General features: G+C 34.9%; 1 protein-coding gene across 10 annotated transcripts; it reads right to left on the bottom strand.

The window, feature by feature from the left end:
* Positions 1-1375: 1375 nt before the first annotated feature.
* On the bottom strand, positions 1376-20276 carry nap1l4b (nucleosome assembly protein 1-like 4b). Of its 10 annotated transcripts, none has more exons than XM_087259241.2 (15): positions 20221-20276; positions 17936-17983; positions 15369-15465; positions 12556-12697; positions 10508-10594; positions 10284-10412; positions 9997-10068; positions 7470-7609; positions 7252-7397; positions 6640-6659; positions 6420-6539; positions 6296-6331; positions 6157-6207; positions 5905-5942; positions 1376-3553 (listed from the first exon to the last, which is right to left on the bottom strand). In XM_087259241.2, exons 2-14 carry the CDS (start codon positions 17958-17960, stop codon positions 5940-5942), a joined length of 1068 nt encoding a protein of 355 aa, XP_087115367.1. In that variant the 5' UTR covers positions 17961-17983; positions 20221-20276; the 3' UTR covers positions 1376-3553; positions 5905-5939.
* Positions 20277-21401: the final 1125 nt, after the last annotated feature.

Genomic DNA, 21401 nt, shown 5'->3' on the forward strand with positions numbered 1-21401 from the left:
GGTTTACACACACAACATTGTAGGTTTACAAAAAAACAATAAAAATCCTGATTTACTAATACACTTGATTTTGGGTTTACTGTAAAAAAAAATGGGTCTTACTCTTCATATTTTCAGATTTATCATGGTATTTGTAATAATTCTGGTACGCTTACCATACACAGACATATCAACCATTTGTTAAAGGTAAAAATTTTAGAAATTATGAGATGTGTTGGAAAAAAAAAATGCAGTGAGTGTGTTAAATAGTGACATTAGCAGTTAAGAAATGCAATAATTTTTTTTTTTCTGGTGGGGTATTGTTAAAGGGTTAAAGAAACATTTTTTGTTTGTTTTTTAAATATAAATTTGTAACATTTATAAAGGCTTAATAAAACAATGTATAACATACTGTAAAAGAGTAGAATTAAAATTACATTTTATTTTTGTATACTTCAAGTGACCCATCAGAAATGTTTTTACACAGGGTATGGCAATCCCTGAGCGATGGACCCCATTGTAAAATGTAAAAGGCAACTACATCAGTTTTTACTGTAAAAATAAAATGCATCATATAAATGGGCTTAAAATATTATTTGGAAAATATTTCTAATTTATTCTATTTAGTCTCATATATCCAATGTTTTCTATTTAGTCACATTAGACAGAGGGAAAAAATTAAAACCACTTTCATTCTGAAATTGTTTGTAAATATTTAAATATGACATTATTAGGACGACTTCTCCCCCAAAACCTCCCATTTTTAAATCTACAAACTCGACAACCTTTTTTCATTATTTTAAATTTTTTTTATTATTATTTATCAGAATTTACTTTTTATTTAATCCATCAGGATAATTAAAGTCAACCCAGGGAATGTTCAAAACACCTACTTTTGTCTTCAACAGTAGAAAGAAACGTACATTTCGAACAAGTAAACTAAACCTGTAAGAAAACGAAAGATTATCATTTGCAAAAATTAACATTATGCCACCAATTTTTGTTGACTAAGCTAAAAGGGATAGTAAACCCAAAAGTGATAATTCTGTCATCACCTACTTGGTCTAAACCTTTGGGTCTCTTTCTGAAACGAAACACAAAATAAAACATTTTGAAGAATGTAACAACTGACCTCCATAGTATCCGTTTTTCCTACAATAGAAATCAATGGTTACAGGGTTTGCACTTTCTTCAAAATATCTTCTTTTGTGTTTAACAGAAGTAAGAAATCCATAAAGGTTAAATAATGAATGAATTTTACTTTTTGGGTGAATCAATCCCTTTAACTAGTACTAAACATGGAACAATCCTTTCACATAAATTGCATTCATTTGAATGAAATGCAGAGCTGAAATGCACAGAAATGGACGTGACAATGAGAAATCAGATCACTCTCTTTGGCAATGAACATGTTTACTTGTTTTTTTTCTTTTTCTTTTTAGTAAGTGCTTGGGCAGTACAGCAAAAGCATTTTTAAAATGCTAAAAGGGGCTATAATCAACTGGGTACAGTACATACATCAGCGAAACATATTCTCTCAGGGATCCACCGAGAAGCACAAGACCGACACAGAGTTGAAAACAATAACGAAATGATGGAAAAGAAGATTCATATAAATAACTCTGTAACAACTAAAACTAGATCTGAAAAGATGACCTTCTTTTACAAGACAAAAGAGAACATTAAGCAGGTTAGATATCAACAGTTTTCTCGAAGCTGGATACTCGCACACTGTCAACTTGGCATAAAAAACCCTGAGTAACCTATGAGATCAAGTCACAAAATAAGTTAATTCAGTTGACTCTGGGATGTGATGTTGTATTTTGCAAAAAGCGGCCTGTCAATGAGGACATGTAATCATCTGCGGTTCACTCAGAATTCAGCGACCATTGGCAGTCATTTTTGATTCCTTAAAGGAATAGTTCACACAAAAATTAAAATCATTTATTATCAGTTGTTAAACCTGTTGTGAGTTTCATTTTCCTGTTGAAAACAAAAAGAAGATATGGTAATACTTTAATTTGATGGTCTATTTGCGTATTAGTAGGCTGTCTGCTTAATATCTGTTGATACTGCTCCTACAACAGACATTCAACTGACTATTAGAAGCTTTGCAAGTACGTCACCTTACACTAACCCTAACCCCAAACAGTCTACTTATAATCTAATGGGAATTAGTTGATGTAGATGCAATATAACTTAAATTCAACAAACGGACCATCAAAATAAAGTGTGAGTGAAGATATTTTAAAGAATAAGAATGGGTGGGAAAATGAGTTGCTCAATGGGTCCCAGTTACCAAACTTTCTTCTTTTGTGTTCAGCAGAATAAAGAAACTCAAATAGGTTTTTAACAATTCAAAGGTGAGTAAATGATGACAGTATTTTCATTGTTGGGTGAACTATCCCATTAAAATCTAAATTGAGCAATTCCAGCATTATGGATGTAATGCAGATTTAAACACTAACAAAATTACAATAGCTACTGAAAGTGATTGTTCACCCAAAAATGAAAACTTCTTTGAATTTACTCAGCCTCACGCCGTTTTTCCCCCACAAAATGTAAAACTAAAAATAAGATGTTTTGAAGAATGTTAGCAAGCAAACAACATACCTTTGTTCTACTCTGGATTTCACTGGCGTTCTTACATTTTCACAAAACATTCTTCAAAACATTTTTTGTGTGTGTGTGTTTATTACAAGACGTTTGGAAAAACTTGTGGGCAAATAAATGAAGAGTAAAATACAATTTCTGGGTGAACTATCCATTTAACGTGACAGGGAATTAGTTTTTCGAAATGATAATCTTTAAGATGCAAACATTAGACATCCACATTGTAAATATACCGGATATGATTAAACACAAACTCCTGATGCCTGAAAGGAATCAGTGAACATAGTTTTTTTTTTGGGCTAGGTCAACTAGCTAGCAACTGTCACTTCAATAAAATAAATAAGTGCAGAAACATGCGGTTTTGTTCCAAAAGTACATAAATAGATATGCTGTGTAAAAAATGGTTATGTCCATGACACAGAACACTTGAAAAATGAGAAGAGAAACTATCGTTAAATACGAGCGACCTTGACAAAGGTTACATGTGCACAGGAAGTTAGTATACAATCCCATATTTGTTTTTTAGTTTAGTTTTTGTTTTTAATTCAGGCTTAAAAATTCACCTGCTCGTATATGGTTGCACTTTAAACCAAAATGCAATTCAACTTGTTTGGCTACACAACGGCAAAGTCTGTACATGCCTAAATCATCATGAATTAAAAAATAGTTTTACATTTCTATATTTATATGTATCTACATTCTGAGGCCGACTGTAATGTGGAATTGCCCAATTTATTTAGAACATTGTATTAAATCCATTAAACTGAAGTAATCAAATTCTGTCAGGTAAAAAAACTCCCAAGTTTTCTAATGTACTGCATCATGTTTTGTTTTGTTTTGTTGGATGTTGTGCTCTGCAGAGACCGTACACACTACAGAGCAGATTCTAGATGAGTTGATGGGCAGGAGTGAGCAGTCCAAACTACTGTTGTTTACACTCTGCAGGCTGAGGATCCCCGGTCTGAAAGAAAGATTCAAGATAGAAATGGAGAAGAACAAAGAGAGAAAGAGAGGTGTTCTTTAAATTCTGTAACTCTACAATCTCTGCAAGCTGAGGCAGGGGGAGTGCAGCAGAAATAATCAGAGATATATCTTCATCACAGAAGAGTGGCTAATGAAAGCACTTTTACCCTGACACATCTCTCTAGGCCTTTGTAGCATCAACAATGCGCATACAGTCGTTAATTAAGATAAAAGCGTAAAGGGAAACTAAAGCGAATCACCACTCTTTTGTACTGCAGATACATCACTGAATGGGAGAAACCACAGCCCCGTCCACCTAAAGTACATATGCTATGCATAAAGAATCACTATTGACTAAAAAAATATTCAGAAACTTGCTTTATGGTGCAAACAAACCATTTACTGACGTAACAAGCTGCTAAAACAGATCACTCTGAAAGCTACCTCTGTCACTTTGAATCCAAAATATTAACAAAACTGATATAATTTTCAAAATTTGTCTAATCCATTAACAGCGAAGGCCATGTGTACACCTGGTATATAGTTTAGGGAGAAACATACTCTTATACCTGTTATTCTAAAGGCACAGTATGCATTTTTGAACACAAGAGGGCAAGTAGTCATAACAAACAAAGGCATAGTTGGATGACGCCGTGACTGAGTGTATAATCATGGGAGTTGTCCTCTTCATTACATCCTACTGGACTCTACTGAAGAAATCTTGTTCATGGATGAGCTAAAGTAGTCAAAACTTGTATGAAGCAGATTAAGGTTGAAAGCATTGGAAGCAAAGTGAGGGTGCACTCACACTTTGCTATTTGAACCGTGCCAAGGCCTGTTGCCCAAATTGTTTGGGAAATGTGAGTGCTCTAAATCGGGCTCAGGAGTGGTTCAGTTGGCTGGCCTTGGCCCAGTAGGAAGAGGTGTTCCAGAGCGTGGTTCACTTGGGCTTTGGCACGGTACGCTTGTAGTATGAGAGCAAAGCGTGTCTGTGCCCAAAACTGAAGGTGAGACATTACGATTAAGAGATTGTTTCATATAGATTTATTAATCATTCTTACTTTTCAATGAACACAAACTGTCGTAGTTTATTGAAGACGCAAACCCCTCACTTCACGACAGCTGCACCTTCAGCAAACCTCCTAATTCCTGCAGCACGAGGGTTTTATGATAATTTATGAGCGTCAAAAGTTACTAATCTGAATATTTGACTGTGTCACTGCATATCAATTGACTTACATGATATAACTAAAGCAATCTCCTCTGTGCTGAGCGAGAGCGATTCTCTTCTGTTAAACTGAGCAGCACATCATCAATGACGTAAGCGTGCCCCAGCTCGGATGCAATGTGAATGCAGGCCGATGGGGGAGTGGGGAGGCAGGACAAGCGTGCTTTGGCATTGTTCAAGGCAAGTAAGCCCTAAGACTGCTGAAGTAATTGCTGAGGGGGGCGAGCTTGACGCCACATAAAAACTGTGGAGCTTTATTATGACACAGTCAACTGCTTTCAGTTCTTCCACTCATGATCACATGAGGAAGAAGCAGCACCATTTTATCATAATGCATACATTTTAGGGCTGGATTCTGTTCTAGTGTTTTTTGGATATATTCCTAACGGCATCATCAAACAACACCTATGTTTGTTGTGAATATGGGCTACCTAGCAGCAAAAATAACATACTGTGCCTGTAATATTTTTTGAAAACAAAAAGGTTTATTTATTTTTTTATTTTGCAACAACTAATGCATCCTTAAATTATTAATAATTAGTTAAATTAAAAATTTCTTTAAAAAATATAACAAAATTACTAACCCACACTTCTAAACAGTACTTTAAAACATAATCTCTTTAATATAAGATAAAGTACGATAAGTAACACTGGAATTTAATGTCATTGTAGACCTCATATCTTTTTTGTCAACACCTAGCAGTGTAGTATCACCTTGAATAGGTGGATCCAATGTAAATTACAGCAAGATATTATGTATTCAAATGGGGATGCCGCATATCTGAGCTGGAAATGGACTTGACCTACTAAATACCATCAATAACTATTAAGCAAGATTGAGGGAAGGAGACTACGGGGTAAATATTACAAGCAAAATGGATGGAAGAACCTTGTCCCAAATTCTCAAGTACAGCAGTCACAATTCTGTCATCTTGTCTGCTATGTTCATGGTAATGTGCCGAGAATTTGGACAAAGTCTTAATGAAATGAGATAAATGGCTTGGTAAATTGTTATAGGATCACTGTTTGCATGGGATTACAGACATAAGAAGAGGAATGAGACCAGGAGGGGATGTGCGAAGACAGAAAGTTAGAACGGACTCATGACATTTCTTTCTTACCTAGAAATGTATGAGGTGAGAATGACTTATGCCTGTCACTAAATCAAAACAGGAGGTAGAAAACAACCACAATCACTATTAATCATCAAACATGCAAATAAACCACAAACACTCATTTAAATAAAATCAAAAATAAAAGACAGAAAAAAAAAATAATTACAGAATCTGCAAAAGGTTGAATGAGACAATGCAGCAATTCATTTTCAAATTCAACCTGTTCAAATTAAGCTATAAATGAAACCCAAAACTGACCTTTGAATCTCCCTCCTCTTCTTCCTCCTCCTCTTCCTCATCATCTTGGTCCTGTTTCACAGAAAACAGAGTTAACCTTAAACTATTCCAACAGAATATCCTATAAGACATAACTAGTTTAAGGTGGGTTTCAACTCACCTCCTCTTCACCCTCATCTAATTCTTCCTCCTCAAACTGCCACAAATAAATAAAAAAACATTAAAAATTAATCCCAACTAAAACTATTCTGATGAAGCATAGAAATGTTCTTCGAAATACATACACTTTCATCATCCTCCAGAGCCTCTCCTGTGAAATACAGAACTGCTCTCGGAACGATTCTTTCCCTGAAGAAATGACCGATTTCAAAATCTGTGGCTAAAGTGTACTCTGAATCCTCGTCCTGTAGGGCACAAAGGAATTAAATCAACTTTTCTGATCAAATCCAAATCTAAAATAAATATGCTATAAAATAGGAAAAAATAAAGAAACAAACTACTCACCAATTCCTTATCTGGTGAAACTGAAAGGGAAACAGTATTTGTGAGTTCATGAGACAGCAAAAAATACATCTGCAGTATAAACAACATCTGAGTGATCGACCAAATCACAAAATCTTAGAAGATTATTTTAGATATTTTTCAATGGTTTAAAAAAAAAGCCTGCATTCATTTGACCAAAAGTACAGCAAACCAATAAAATTTTGAAATCTTTCTACTATTTAAAATAACTGCTTTATGTTTGAATAGATTTCAAAATGGATTTTTAAAATTCAATTATTTCCTGTAATTTTTTTGACATCATTCATATAATCACCATCAGTCAGATAAAGAACCTTTAAAAAAAGATAAAAACAAATGGTGCTTTGCACATCACTTTGGAACATAAGCTAGTGAGAGTAAGAGTGTTATAAGAGTTGTACTTGCATTGTGATAATATTATAATGTCATTCTGGCATAATATAAAGAGTGGCATAAATGGTCTCAAAATAACAATAATATGGTTTATCTCAATATATTTTGTTGCAATATATACAACAACAAAAATATATACCATGAAAGGCCTAAGTCCACCCATGTCTAAAAGTTCCCATGCAGATGCATAATGCAGTGTACCTTTTATAGGGTTGAAAAAGTTGAAAAAGGAATCGTTGGGCACTTGTTTGGTGATGACCCTCGCTGTCCCTCTGCCTTTGTGCTTCTGCTTCTTCTTGATCGTTTTCACTGTGACATCTTTGCCTTTCTGCCAATCAATTTCACACCTGCCAACAGGAGAGATGAATAATGAAAAGGTGTGAAAGACTGTTGAATGGGAGCAGGTATTGTGTGCTCACCCTTCACAGTCAATGATTTCTGGTCCCTCAAAGGAAAACGGATCATCTGCATCTGGCTCTGACTTCATCTTGTATACCTTTGTGAGAACTGTGTTGGTGAAGTATTCATTGGGTTCAAAATGGAACTCTAACGTGAAGCTCTGTGAAAACAAGAGTTCAATATTTAGAATCATTATTATACTATTCTTTCTTAATATTAGGTATATTTTAGTCCAATACTTAAGTCGTTATATATATATATATATATATATATATATATATATATATATATATATATATATATATATATATATATATATATATAGATTGATAGAGAGAGAGAGAGAGAGAGAGAGAGAGAGAGAATTGATTTCAGAGTACACACACAAAATTCTTATAAATGATTCATAAATTGGATTGTTAAATATACCGTTAAATCTTATTTATTAATAAGGTTTCATTTTAAAATGTATATTTTTAAATATGCTGTTAATTATTGTCTTTTTAAATCACTACAAAGGCATTGTTTTTCAATGTAATGAGAGGTTGAGACTTGAGAGAGAGCGAGAACAAAAAAAAAAGAGAGAAAAAAATAGTTCTCAGGATTTACTGGAAAATCTTCATTTAGTTTTAATCTCTAAAATTCTGATCAGGCCCAGGTTCACCCTGTTCACATCGAAAAACATACAAAAAAAGGGTAATGTTATTTATAAATGAGTTAAAAAGCATGAAATGTGACTGGTTTTTAAAAGAATGCTTTCAGCTAGCCAGGCTCATTTAAAAAACATTTTTTTTTTGCAATTTTAACAATTTAAAAACATTCAAGCATTCAAAAAATAATTGAATTCGGTATAGTGCACAGATATTTTGTTCAGAACACCCAAAGCAGACAGAAGCATCCGAGCATGTCACTACAAAGTGCAATTCACATTTAGATAACACTGTGGTGAGTAAATTGGAAAGTCTTAAAGAACACAAACAGTTAGCAGCACTGATTGGGATATTCAGGGGACGCAACTGGGCTGACGGTACCATTTAACCATAATGGCATTTCTGACAAAGAGCACAAATGTCAATTTCACTTTTTGTGTTACATATGACAGAATTTAACAACAAGAAAGTAGCAGTCACAGATGGTTTCACAGTAGTAAGGTTAGTACACTCATGGCCCATTTCCACTGAGTGGTACAGCTTTTATGGTGGCTTCCACTGCCAAAAAGTACCTAAAAGTGAAGCGTACCGTACAACTTTTTGGGTACCCTTTCGGAGGGTACCTAGCACAACAAAAGAGTACCAAAAGGCAAAGCAAATTGCGCAGCTGAACACTATTGGTTTACAGAGATACGTCACTCATACATGCATTTTTAAAAATACAGCCAAAACATTACACCATAATAATACATGCATATATTAATAAGCCATGGTCGATTCGAGTTTACAAGATTGTCTAAAGAGCGAGCAGTTTTGCTTTCTCGCTTGCACTTACAGCGCTTCTATATTTGTAATAACGAGCTTTTTGAGCTGATGATAATAACGTGCACATGATTATTAAAGTGCTTCTGAGTCTGACATATGATCTTTTCTAAAAATGGACCAACGCCAGATTAAAGTGTGAAAAACAAAGGAGAAGCAAGACAAAACAAAAAATGATCGCTTCCGCAACATTAAACAAACTGCCATGTTTAATTATTATCGTTGCCTTTTGGACTATTTTGAACTCGAAATGATGAAATAACTTTCTAACAAGAGGCTATTTGTGCTGGTGAAGATTAAAGATATAGATGAGAGGTTTGCACTGACTGGGCTATATGTTGCATGTTGTTTTTAAACCCAAATAAGAACTAAATGTATGTTGTGTGTATTGTTCTGTAATTGGTAACATATCGAAGACTATAAGGGTCTGTATGTGTTCATATATGTTACATTTATTTATTTATTTTATTTAATTGCAGACGTTACAGTAGGCCATTTCGCTCGATCATCGATCTGAAGTTATAATCAAATCCTGTTCATAGAAGTAAGTAACATTTTTACACAAGTATTTATGTGTATAACGCATCTCATGATATGTGAATGACCCGTACAGCTTTAATTTGACATTTCCTTGAGCAAGAATGACGTCGACTGAAACTTTCAGTCTTACACCATGCATTGGTACCCTGTTGGCAGTGGAAACGCAAGCCTGATAAAGGTGACCCGTACCGACCGGTACCATACCGTACCACTCAGTTGAAACGGGCCATCAGATTTAAACCAATTGAGCGCACATACTAGTATACAATGAGCCACATGATTAGTTCATGATTGTATATACTTGCTTCACACGCAGAAAAACATGTATTCGAAAACTTTTTAGAGACTGACAACTAAACAATTGATTCCGAAGTTGAAACATTGGCCTTGTCTAAAAATACACAGAAACTTGTCTGAAAATTAGACACCTATTTTTATTTCATTCAAAAAGAAAAAATACAACTTAATGTTTTAAGTCATGACTAATAAATCAAGAGAAACTGAGAGTTTCAGTTTTTTAACATCAAGTCCTTACCATGGGCTGGTCAGGACCAGAAAATATCACTTTAATATCATGAAGATGTTTAAGTATTGGTTCGTCATGCTCCTGTAGAGAAAGAACACTATGTTCAGTTTCACTTTAATTTAAAAAAAGCTGTAAAATATGTGATGTTTGAATACATATAAATAAAACTAGATTTAAAATTCCCAATACAAAGTCATGAAGCCCAAGGTTACAGGGTGAGACCAAATATTAAATAATCATTATTCAGCATGCAATATAAAATATCTGAAGTCCTTTGTTGAATATCTAATGTTCACCTGCAGCATATCACTCAACATGTCCACACTGCGGAAGATGGTGAGCCAGAACTCTGGAATTCCCTTAGGTTTCTCCTCATTAGCATCTTCCGTCTTTTCCTCTATAGCAGCTTTCTTCTTCAGGTCTTCCTGGAAAAAAAAGAGTGGTTCGCCTTGGAGGACTATTGTTCTGTCAGCAGGAGCATCAGGTCTGATTTCAGTGTGAGTGGACAGATAATACTCACTGCTAATGCTGCTTCATCCTCATGGTCGCTCTGCCATTCACACTCCTCATCAGTGGGCTCCACTTCTCCAGAGACAACCTTTCTTCTCTAGAAACACACACACACAAACTCACTTGTGAAAGAATATCGCATTACCCATCCAGACAAATGAGAAGAGTGTTCACATTGAGCTTAAGAGATTTTTTTTGTGTTTCTGAGCCTTGCTGAAACTTATAGGACACTGAAAAGGACTAACTATTAAAGCAGCAGTCCAACAATCAGATTTTTATTCTCTATATAAAGATGTTTTATAGTTTGGAATAAATAGAATAAAAATAAATAAATAAAAAAATAAATAAATAAATAAATAAATAAATATATATATATATATATATATATATATATATATATATATATATATATATATATATATATATATATATATATATATATATGTATATATATGTATATATATGTGTATATATGTGTATATATATGTATATATATGTATATATATATATATATATATATATATATATATATATATATATATATATATATATATATATATATATGTATATATATATATAAACATTAACGTACAATACTACTCAATAAGATGGTAAATTATTTTGTTTTGAAAGGAGTGAGACTGCATTTATTTGATCAAAAACAATAAAACTCTAAAACTGTTGAAATGATAAAATAAAAGTACAAAATTAAAACAACTTTTTAATTTTTTTAATTACTGTCATGTTGAGATAAAAACACAAGTTTATTTAAAAAAAAAATTCATAACGTTAAAATAGGATCCAAATCCCTGAGATTTCTAGGCCCACGGCAACGTGGCGTAGGAGTGGGGTTTTCCTCAGCAGGACAGGAGCGTATTAACATGTAGTAACGCATTTAAACATGTCCACAGAAAAAGATTTTCAGAGAAACTAGGATAAAAAGATCTGTTCCAACTCTCTCTGATCAGCTGGACCTTAAGAATGTAAAAGAGTTGTACGAGTTTAAAATGTTTTTAAAACAGTGCATGTTTGTAATAAAGTACAATCGCTATGCAATTCATAACTGCTGGAATCACTACAGCCACTGCATAGTGTCAGTACAACTATATACAAAGATGCTTTAAACACACAACAGGGTTTGTGAACATTAAATCAAGTTTGATTATAATGATTATAGCAGTGTATATTAACTTGTATCCTGTCACATTTGTCACAAGTGGATGTGCAAAATAGTGCAAAGTTAATAAAGTGTGTGAATGCGTGTGTGTAGCATTTTTGTGCAAAAAAAGAAGAAAAGCTTAAATAAACTCCCCAACAAACATGTCAAATAAACTTGACTCTTAAACTGAATCCTTCATTTGTGTCTGTCTCTGTCACTGGTGTGGTTAATCTGATGTGATGCAGAAGATACAGACAAGCATGTGGAAACAGTGGGTGGGGAGAACCAGCTCATTTGCATTTAAAGTCAGATGCTACAATAACACCAACACTGTACAATCTGATCCTAAAATAGTAATAATCTGATGAGCTGAAACATTACAGACACATTCTAGAGACACCAAAGACTTATCTTACATTTTATAAAAGTGGTAAAATAGGCCCTTTAAAAAAATGTTTTCCTGTGATGCAAAAGCTGAATGTTTAATTAAAGCTGTTTTTATTTTTAAATTACAATATTTAATAACAAACCTCGTATCTATAAATCTGGATCAATTGTATACAACCTTGCTAAAAGAAAACTTAGCAATTACTAGTAACATTAGTAATTAGTAAAATTAATAATAATAATACAGTTTTTGTAAACTGTGGGAATATTCCTTGGGTTTCAAATTGTAACTGTATTTTCAATAACCTTACTGCAACCCTATGCCTCACAGGAAACTGTGCATTTTTGCATTGTGGAAAATAACCTTTCCATGTTATTTATAAGTCTTTTGAAAAATAAATAAGTGACAAGGCCGATGTCCTCATAAGTCAACTACTCTTTGTAACCCCCTTTGTCATACAAACCCACACACACAAACACAATCAAAGCTTGTACCGCGAAAACCGACTCACTTTGTCAAACAGTGGCTGGTAAAGAGCGCTGTACTTTCTCTCCAGCTCGTGCACCTCTTTGTAAAACTTGGCTTCGATGTGCGTGCTGTTAACCTGAAGATTCCTTAAGGCATTGACTCTTCTTTTCACAGACTTTGGTAAGCTGCAGACAGAAGTTGAGAGAAGACAAGCATTGTGTGAGCAGATGGGTGTCCAATAATGCACATCTGGACCGATGCACTTCCCTGCTCTCTGGGGTCAACAGATGGGTTTGAAGAAAGAGTATGAGATACAAGATCCCTGTTCAAATCACAAGCCAACACACAATGCTTAAAGACACACACACGCACGTGATAATGATGTTCAAATGTTTCTTTCCGGTACGGATTATTGTGGCTTTGTGCATATATTGTTAGCCATACAATTGTTTCCATTGCTACCACAACTACAAACAAATGAGTTATTCAAACCTCAGGCATCCTAACATTTGCATAAACACTCTTGGATTGTGATCTCTAATCCAGAACATAAACTGCCCTGAAGCAGGTTAGCCATACAGCATAAAAAACACAGCAACAAAGACTATTAAAGCCAAGCTAACTTTGTGGTACCTAAAACCCAGAATTGGTGCAAACTAAACAGATAGTTAACTGGCTAGCAAGTTAACAATTGTCAATCGGATTGGTACATTGGCAGCACTTTTCATCTTGCTGTATAAATGTTTTTTTAATTCATCATATTGTTCAATCTTTTAACTTTTAACTGTGACTTTTGCGAGAAGTTAGTCAAGCGATCACAGTTTTGAGGCATGTGACTGGCTGTTTGGTTTGGTAAACTCAAAACTATTTCTGAGTATGTTGAGCCACCATAGTGGTACAGGTCTCTTTTTTTTTTTTTACTAATTTCTATCTTCTGTCTTTTGCGATCTTTCCATCTAATGTAGCAAAATAAGCCAACGTAACTTATATATGAATGCAAAATAGTCAATGGACACCAGTATAGAGAGCAGCAGATTTTTCTATCTATTCTGATCATTGCAGAACTTTGCTGAACAGTGTAAGCTTTTGCTAAAATCAGGACTGGTAAGAGAGTGTTTCATTGTTGGCGCCAATAGTCTGGTGGTTAAATGTGCTGTCATTTAGCATCATGGTGCTCACAGCGACCCAAGTTCGATTCCCGGCTCGAGATCCTTTGCTGTCCTTTCTCCTCTCTCTGCTCCCAATACTTTCCTGTCTACAACCTCTACTGTCCTTTCCAAAAAAAAGTGAAAAAACCCTACAAATAATTATATAAGAAAGAGAGAGTTTTATCTGTTTCTTTTTCATTAACAATTGCAGACAGAAAAATTAATCTAGCTAGCTCACAAAAAATGTTCTGTAATGATTAGGAATTCATTCAGTAGGAAGAATTTCTGGTCAGCTTATGCCTTTACACAACCTGACAAAAGTCTTGTCGCCTATCCAAGTTTTAGGGACAACAAACAATAACTTGACTTCTAGTTGATTATTTGGTATTTAATTGGGACATTAAGGTCTGACTTTGCTTAGACAAAAGTCTTGTCACTTAACAGAAATATTGTTCAGTATAGAATATAAAGTCATGGTGCAGTGGAAAAAGAATGAAATGTGTATGACTGCCATGAGCTTATATGACTGCATCCATACATCTCTGAGATGACTCAAACAACTTATTAATAAAGTCATCTGGAATGGTAAAGAAAGCATTCTTGCACGACTCCCAGAGTTCATCAAGACTCTTAGGATTCATCTTCAATCCCTCCTCCATCTTACTCCAGACATGCTCAATAATGTTCATATCTGGTGACAGGGATGGCCAATTCTGGAGCATCCTGACCTATTTTGCTCTCTTAAACTTTGATGTTGGCTGAAGTATGAGGAGCGCTATCCTTTGAAGAATTTGACCTCTCCCGTGGTTTATAATGTAATGTTGCCATCCACTGTGCAGTTCTCTCACACACCCACATACTGAATGCAACCCCAAACCATGATTTTTTCCCTTTAAACTTGACTGATATCTGTCCAGTAGGTCTTCAGCAGTGTTCGTGATGATTGGGATGCAGTTCAACAGATGATTCATCTGAAAATAAATCTACCTTCTGACACTTTTCCAGATGATCAACTAAAAGTCAAGTCATTATTTTTTATTCTTACAACTGGGATCGATGACAAGACTTTTGTCAGGTAGTGTACTGTTTACACTATAAAGTCCAATCATTAGTCTTATCTTAATATATTATTAATATGATTTTATCTTAATTAATGACCTTATCTTAATATTAGTTGTAAACAGGGCCAAAAACATTAGAGGACACCAAAGTCGTGGATATACACCATTTATTAGTCAAAAAGGCACTTGGTAGAGGAACTCTGGCAGAAATGTCATGGAAATTTAGTATAAATCTATCCTATCCACCAAATAGGCTAGTATGTATATTGTATTAACCGTAAATGGTTGACTTTCTGCATATTGGCGTTTGTTCATTTCAAACTCTGGTTAAAGTGTAACACGCAGAGACAGATTTTAGGTAGTAGACAGATGGCCTGACTATACTTTTTTCCCCTTCAACAGACGATTATATTACACTGACAGGGTAACATAAGAAACAATGAAAATGCAATGTGCAGTTTTAAAATTCCACACAGGAAACATGAGACATATCCAGTCAGGAAATAGTTTTCAAGATTGGGAACTATAAACATCACAAGGCCACGACCAGGAATAACGAGGTACAATATTATTGTTTGCCTGTTAGTCCCTTTGGTTTTAAGTTATTAGTTTGGTTTATAAGGAAGAGCTTTTTGTGTGTGTCTTACCTGTCCATGATGGAAGCACTATGTGAGACACTGTCTAATTTGTCCTGAAGAGCTGCCAACGCCTGTGGGTTCTGCATTGCCTGGTCACTCACCTTACCTGAAAATAACGTGCCATCATAGGGATAAAAAATATGAATGCCCTTAATCAACATTCTTCAGAAAAGATTGAAAAATCAATGGTATTTATGACTTTGTGGTAACACATTTGAACTGCACACAGTAGACATCCACCTTGAAGGAAACAAAATGTTCAGCACATTATTATTGCTTTACAGTTGTTTAGCCTTTGCTATTGCTCTCAGTAAGCTAATATCTGAAGATATCCTACAGAACAATCTGTTCTTTGAAATCATCGGCAGCAGTGATATGCTGTACCCCTACACCTTCCCCCTTAGCTCTTAAAATCGAGGGTGAAGGGGAGGAGCTTCAAAATTTACCCCTAAGAATTAGAACAGCACTACAGAACCTGCACACGTCATCATATGTCTTTGCGATCTCTTGCTTCATATGAGATCAGACGATCATGACTGCTGTAGCTATTCCAGTTGTGTTATTTTTTGGCATTTATCTTCTGGAAATCACTGAAGGCAATCATATCATGTTATCATATCGATCTAACGTGACAATAAGATCGTAACTGTACCGTGAATTTACACAGTGGCCTTATTCATCTGTGTAAACACAAAAACAGCATTAACATTATAGCAGACACCGTAAAAAACCCATTACCAGCCACTAGACATTACCGACAGGGTATTTGAGTGTCATCGAGTGTCAGGATGTTTTGGGACTGCTATACAGAAGTTATGATTATGGATTATAGATCACGAAATTTAGCAGTATTAATTTTAGCGTTTTTTTTAAAGCATGACGGTCAAACACCAATGCATGTGTGAATATATTAAAACATTAGTTTGTTTGTTGCAAAAATTCTTAATAATGGCAAAAAATACTAATTTGTGGATCTCTTTACTTCCGGGTGTTACTATCTGCAGTTGTGGCTGGTGTGTTCTGGGAAATTTTCCTACCCCTTGGTTTCGAGTCTGATCCTGAAAAATTTTCGCTCAAAGGGCTATTCACCCCTTCCCCTTAGCCCTACTCCTTCAAGCTAAAAAGAATTGACCTTTCGCTAAGCCCCGCCCTCCTTAGTTACTGTTGTTACACCTGTCAAGCTTTCATGGCCAGCATGGCTTTTACAATGTGTATGCGCCGGTGTCGGACATTGCCAGGGATATAATGTCATTTTTGGCGAACAGGTGAGATATCTGAGAAAGCCAGACAAAAAAGGACTGCAGTATGCATTACAGGGGTATATTCACGACATAATAGGCAACCGATTACAGAATAATTCAATCAAAATTGAAGCTAGCTGAACCCAGCCACCTCATACGCTAACCATTCAATAGCTTAGCTCATGCTCAGCAGGAGAGGTGAAATTTCAAAATAATCTAATTATAACAAATTAAACCGTGATTTCTTTATTTTTAGCCAAAAAGCCTGATAGACTTATGTTGCGCAATGAAATAAAGCTTTACTAACCGTCGAGGAAACATGCATGGACAGTGCTTTTACATTATTCATTCATTGAAAGAGCAGCAAGAAAGGGAAAGAGAGCCGCGTGAATGATTGTTTACCCGATTGATTGTGGAGTCCCGTGAAGGAGCTCCGGATGGAAAGTTTTGTTTTGTGTTTACTTCATAGTTAAAGTTGTTGCACGTCCGCCGGTTCCTGCCTCAAAATGAGCAAGTTTGAGCCACTTGTACATCCCGGAAGTGTTCAGGAAAAGCAAAACAGCAGCGAAGAAACTCGACACAGAGGAACATTTACACCTCACTGCCAACTAGCGTTTCGGAAGTGTTAATGCAGGCCAACAGAGACAGCGCGAAGAAGTATAAATGCACAGCTACACGCATTGCATGTGCCGTGGGTTACGCCGGTCACTCAACGTAGAAGTATAAACCAGGCTTAAGCTACTATTGCAAGGACTTAAACGGAGCAGTGCTCATAATATTGAGCGAAAAAAAGAGAAAAAGACAGCTGGAACACATAACCTGCTTTGTATTTTTGTAGAAAACACAGTTTAGATCTGTTTGGGGTAAGAGGTGTGTGAGTTATTGCTGTCAGTCTATCACTGAACGTGTCAGGAATATCAAAACAAAACCAACTTAACTCCGCTCCTTTAGCGCCCCTCACACAGCTAGATCCACTCTGACATTTCTCCCCTTGGGTTTTTGGTTTTGAAAAGAGAAAAAATTCCACCATCTCAACCAAACTTTTAGGATACCGAGTATTAGATATGCACAATCCATAAGCGCAACGCTTTGGCCTGTTTCCCTCGCTCAAAAGCTTGAAAGAGCCCCTGTGCATAGCTACGGTTGCTAAGCCACAATTGGTGGGTGGTGGTTTTTGGGTGTGGCTTAACGAAGGGTCAATTGGGACATCCCTACCCCTTCACATGAATGCGCAAAACAAGGGGTTGGGGTAAGGGTAAGGGATGAGGGGTAGAATTGGAATTGGGAGTTCCAATTTGAAGTTGCTAATCAAAGACCACAGGAATTCACAGTTACCTTTGGCTTCATTGTCAGCCTCCATCTTGATACTACAGCTCAAATATTCTGTAAAAATAAAAATAAAAAAAAGACATAAAAAACTGTAGCTTAAGTTAAAAGCTAGTCCTTAGCTTAAAAGCTTTAGTTCTGTCCAGCAATGACCAAAAATGTATTTTAATTAACTAGAACTTTAAATCTTATTTATCAGAAAAATACACTAATATTAAATAGAGAAGATGATACAAATGTATGATAAACATAAACGACAACAATACAGATTTAGACATTACATTAAATACTTGTTTATAATACATACTACATTAATGCCATATTACTATAAAATACTCGTTTACAATAATTTAAAATGAAAAACAATGTGCTGTAAATAAAAATATTTAAATGTGAATCCATTTAATGAAATAATAATTATTAGACAGTTTTTTTTCCTAGAGATGGGTTTCAGCTGGAAGGGCATCCGCTGCTTAAAACATAAAACATGTGCTAGATAAGTTGTCAGTTCACTCCACTGTGGCGACCCCGGATTAATAAAGGGACTAAGCGGAAAAGAAAATGAATGAATGAATGAATGAATTAGACAGTTGATTTTCTTTTCCTTTTTATTATTTTTTTGCTTTTTGTACCTTAAATTCATAATGGTGATTTCAATTTAATTTCCTTATTGGATTGCTATTACACAGATTAATTTATGGTTAAAAAAACATGTTCACATCAGTGGAACTTAATGCCACAATCAGTGAGAAAATTTGTATCATTAAAGTATAATTTTAATAAATGGCTTCTTTTTGTTTTTTTGTTGTTTGATTGTAGCCAACAACTTCTGGTACAGGGACTCCTAATGAAAACTAGACTTTGAGCTAATTTGGGTATATTTACATTTTTGAGAAATGATGTTCAATAATAAACACTGTACAATAAAAATTATTACAATTTCAATAATAAAGGTTTATCAGTATAAGCAAAATAAATTTCCATTTTTATAATTTGTCAATTTAACCCTTTAACTGCCTGCTCTACTAAATGGTTGACCATATTTTGACTGTTTTAAACAATGGCTGTTAAAGTCATTTAAATAATGACTGTTAAAATAATGGTTTACACACGCAGCATTGTTGGGTTTACAAAATAATCAAGCAAACATAATCCTGTTGCACTAATACACTAGATTTTGCTGATTTAGATTTTTTTACTGTAAAAAAACAAGTTGTGTTTTTAAATAAATGTCTTACACTTTATATTTTTAGATTTTTCATAGTATACGCATTAATTGCAGTAATTTTACCATAAACTAATATTTCAACCATTTGGTTGAGGTTGATATTTTTTTAATTGTGAGATGTGTTGGAAAAATGTATTAAGTGTGTTAACTAGCGACATTAGGAGTAAATAAATGCAATCCAATTTTTTTTTGTGGTGGGGCAGTTGAAAGACTAAGGATAATGTGTCATCTTTAAAATAACAACTTATAGTTTTAATATTATTATTGTTGTTGTTGCTGCTGTTATTATTATCATTATTATTACACAATAATATTCACAACAACAACAACAAACGGAAAATCTCTTTGCTAATAAATGTTGAAAACGTTTTAGCTAGATAAAGATGCCACATCAATTATGATTTATTATTATGGCAGAAACTTTGCTTAGTTGGTAAGACTAAGCCAAATATTCCAGGTTCCAAATAACGTTTAAATGTGTTTAGCAAGCAGCAAAACTAAACAGATAAAAAGTAAAGCTACAAACAGATGTGTTTACGTTGACGCCCATCAGACACACACATTCCCGCTAGCAGCTAACACGCTAAACTAGCCTCACCCTGATCATAACGGATTGAATCAGATCTCCATATCTCAACAACTACAGACTTTACCAGCAGTGATGGAGAGGGTCATAACAGTGGCAGGTTGGACGCTGGACAACCTCCAAACGAACCCAGAAGACGTCTGAAGTGTAAATGTCACAGGCTAACATGCTAACAGACCCTCACGAAACACTCCGGCTCGAAGCTTTGACTAGTTTTTCTGCGGTTAACTGCTCACGGGATCATCGCTTCATAAGTGTGTTATATCGAAGCTGTATCAATTCTTAACAGTCATACGTAACTTTACCAAAACATTGATGATAAGCACAAAACAAACGACACTCATTTCACACACCTACACCCTCGGAAGTATAATCTATTCCGCACGACCTACATTGGATGAATATGTCAGATATTTTAAAGTAAAAAAATTCCCCGTTTATTTTTCATACGTTTTATTTAGTGAGATCAATTGTTGTTACCTGAATCAGCGGGTGTTGTTTAGCTGATGGACTAGGCAGTAAAGAAGTAGAGCATTGGTCCAGTATTTCTCCGCCTCAGCGATACTGATGGATTGAACAGGTTGACATGCATCGTTCGAAGGAACCGACTCGTTAAATTCGAGTTGGAGATAGATTCGGTGATTCCCTTTACCACCCCCTTGATTTATTTGGTCCTGTCTATTACATTTATAGCAAATTCATGCTTTTAGTGTGTGGGAGCCATCAAGATAAACAAAAAATTTAGTTTAATTACACATTTGAACAATATTGTTATTCGTTTTCATCTATTAAAGAAATGTTTATACAACATTGAATATTTCTTTACTCCCCAGGCCATCTTCTTCAGCAGAAAATTAGAAGATTTTAAGCTTAACTGTAGTTCTTGGTCATTAATAAAATACAGTTGATACTACCAGCTATTACTCTGAGTATATACAAACAGGCAAAGCATACCCGTGGCTCAATGATTGGTATGTGCAAGACACTGATAATTATTTACCACAGTATCAGTAAATGGTCCTGAGGCTATGCTGCAGACTGTTTGTCTTTTGAAATAAAAATCTCTTTAAAATACCTAAGAAGCTTTAATGATACACTTATAGTAGGTTTTATATCAGCTATCAGGCAGTTCACACTGTATTTCTCAATTCTCAGCTCATTACTGATTTTTCAAGCATATACCCCAATGGCATTTTTCCCAACATATGTGTAATTGTGAAACGTACAAAATTAACATTTAAAATAAAAAGTGCATGCATATTATGATTATTCAATAAACATTATTCATATCTGATCTACATGCCATCTCTACTAATCATGTAGTTTAGGTAGGAAGACTGTTTTTATGACCAGTTTCTTCACAGTCCAGTTTTAGATAGTCTAGTTCTAAAATTAGCTAAAACAACACAAATCTTGCGGGGTTTTTTTTAAACACAACTTCATTCATTCATTCATTTTATTTTCGGCTTATTCTCGTTATTAATCATGGGTCACCACAGTGGAATGAACCGCCAACTTATTCAGCTTATGTTTTACGCAGCGAAACACCCACACATACTCTATGCACAAATTAGCTAACCTAATTCACTAATAGTGCATGTCTTTAGACTTGTGGGGGAAACTGGAGAACATGCAAACTCCACATAGAAACGCTAACTGGA

The sequence above is a fragment of the Danio rerio genome, chromosome 7 (genome assembly GCF_052040795.2).
Source record: "Danio rerio strain M-AB ecotype USA chromosome 7, GRCz13ab, whole genome shotgun sequence".
Classification (NCBI taxonomy): Eukaryota; Metazoa; Chordata; class Actinopteri; order Cypriniformes; family Danionidae; genus Danio; species Danio rerio.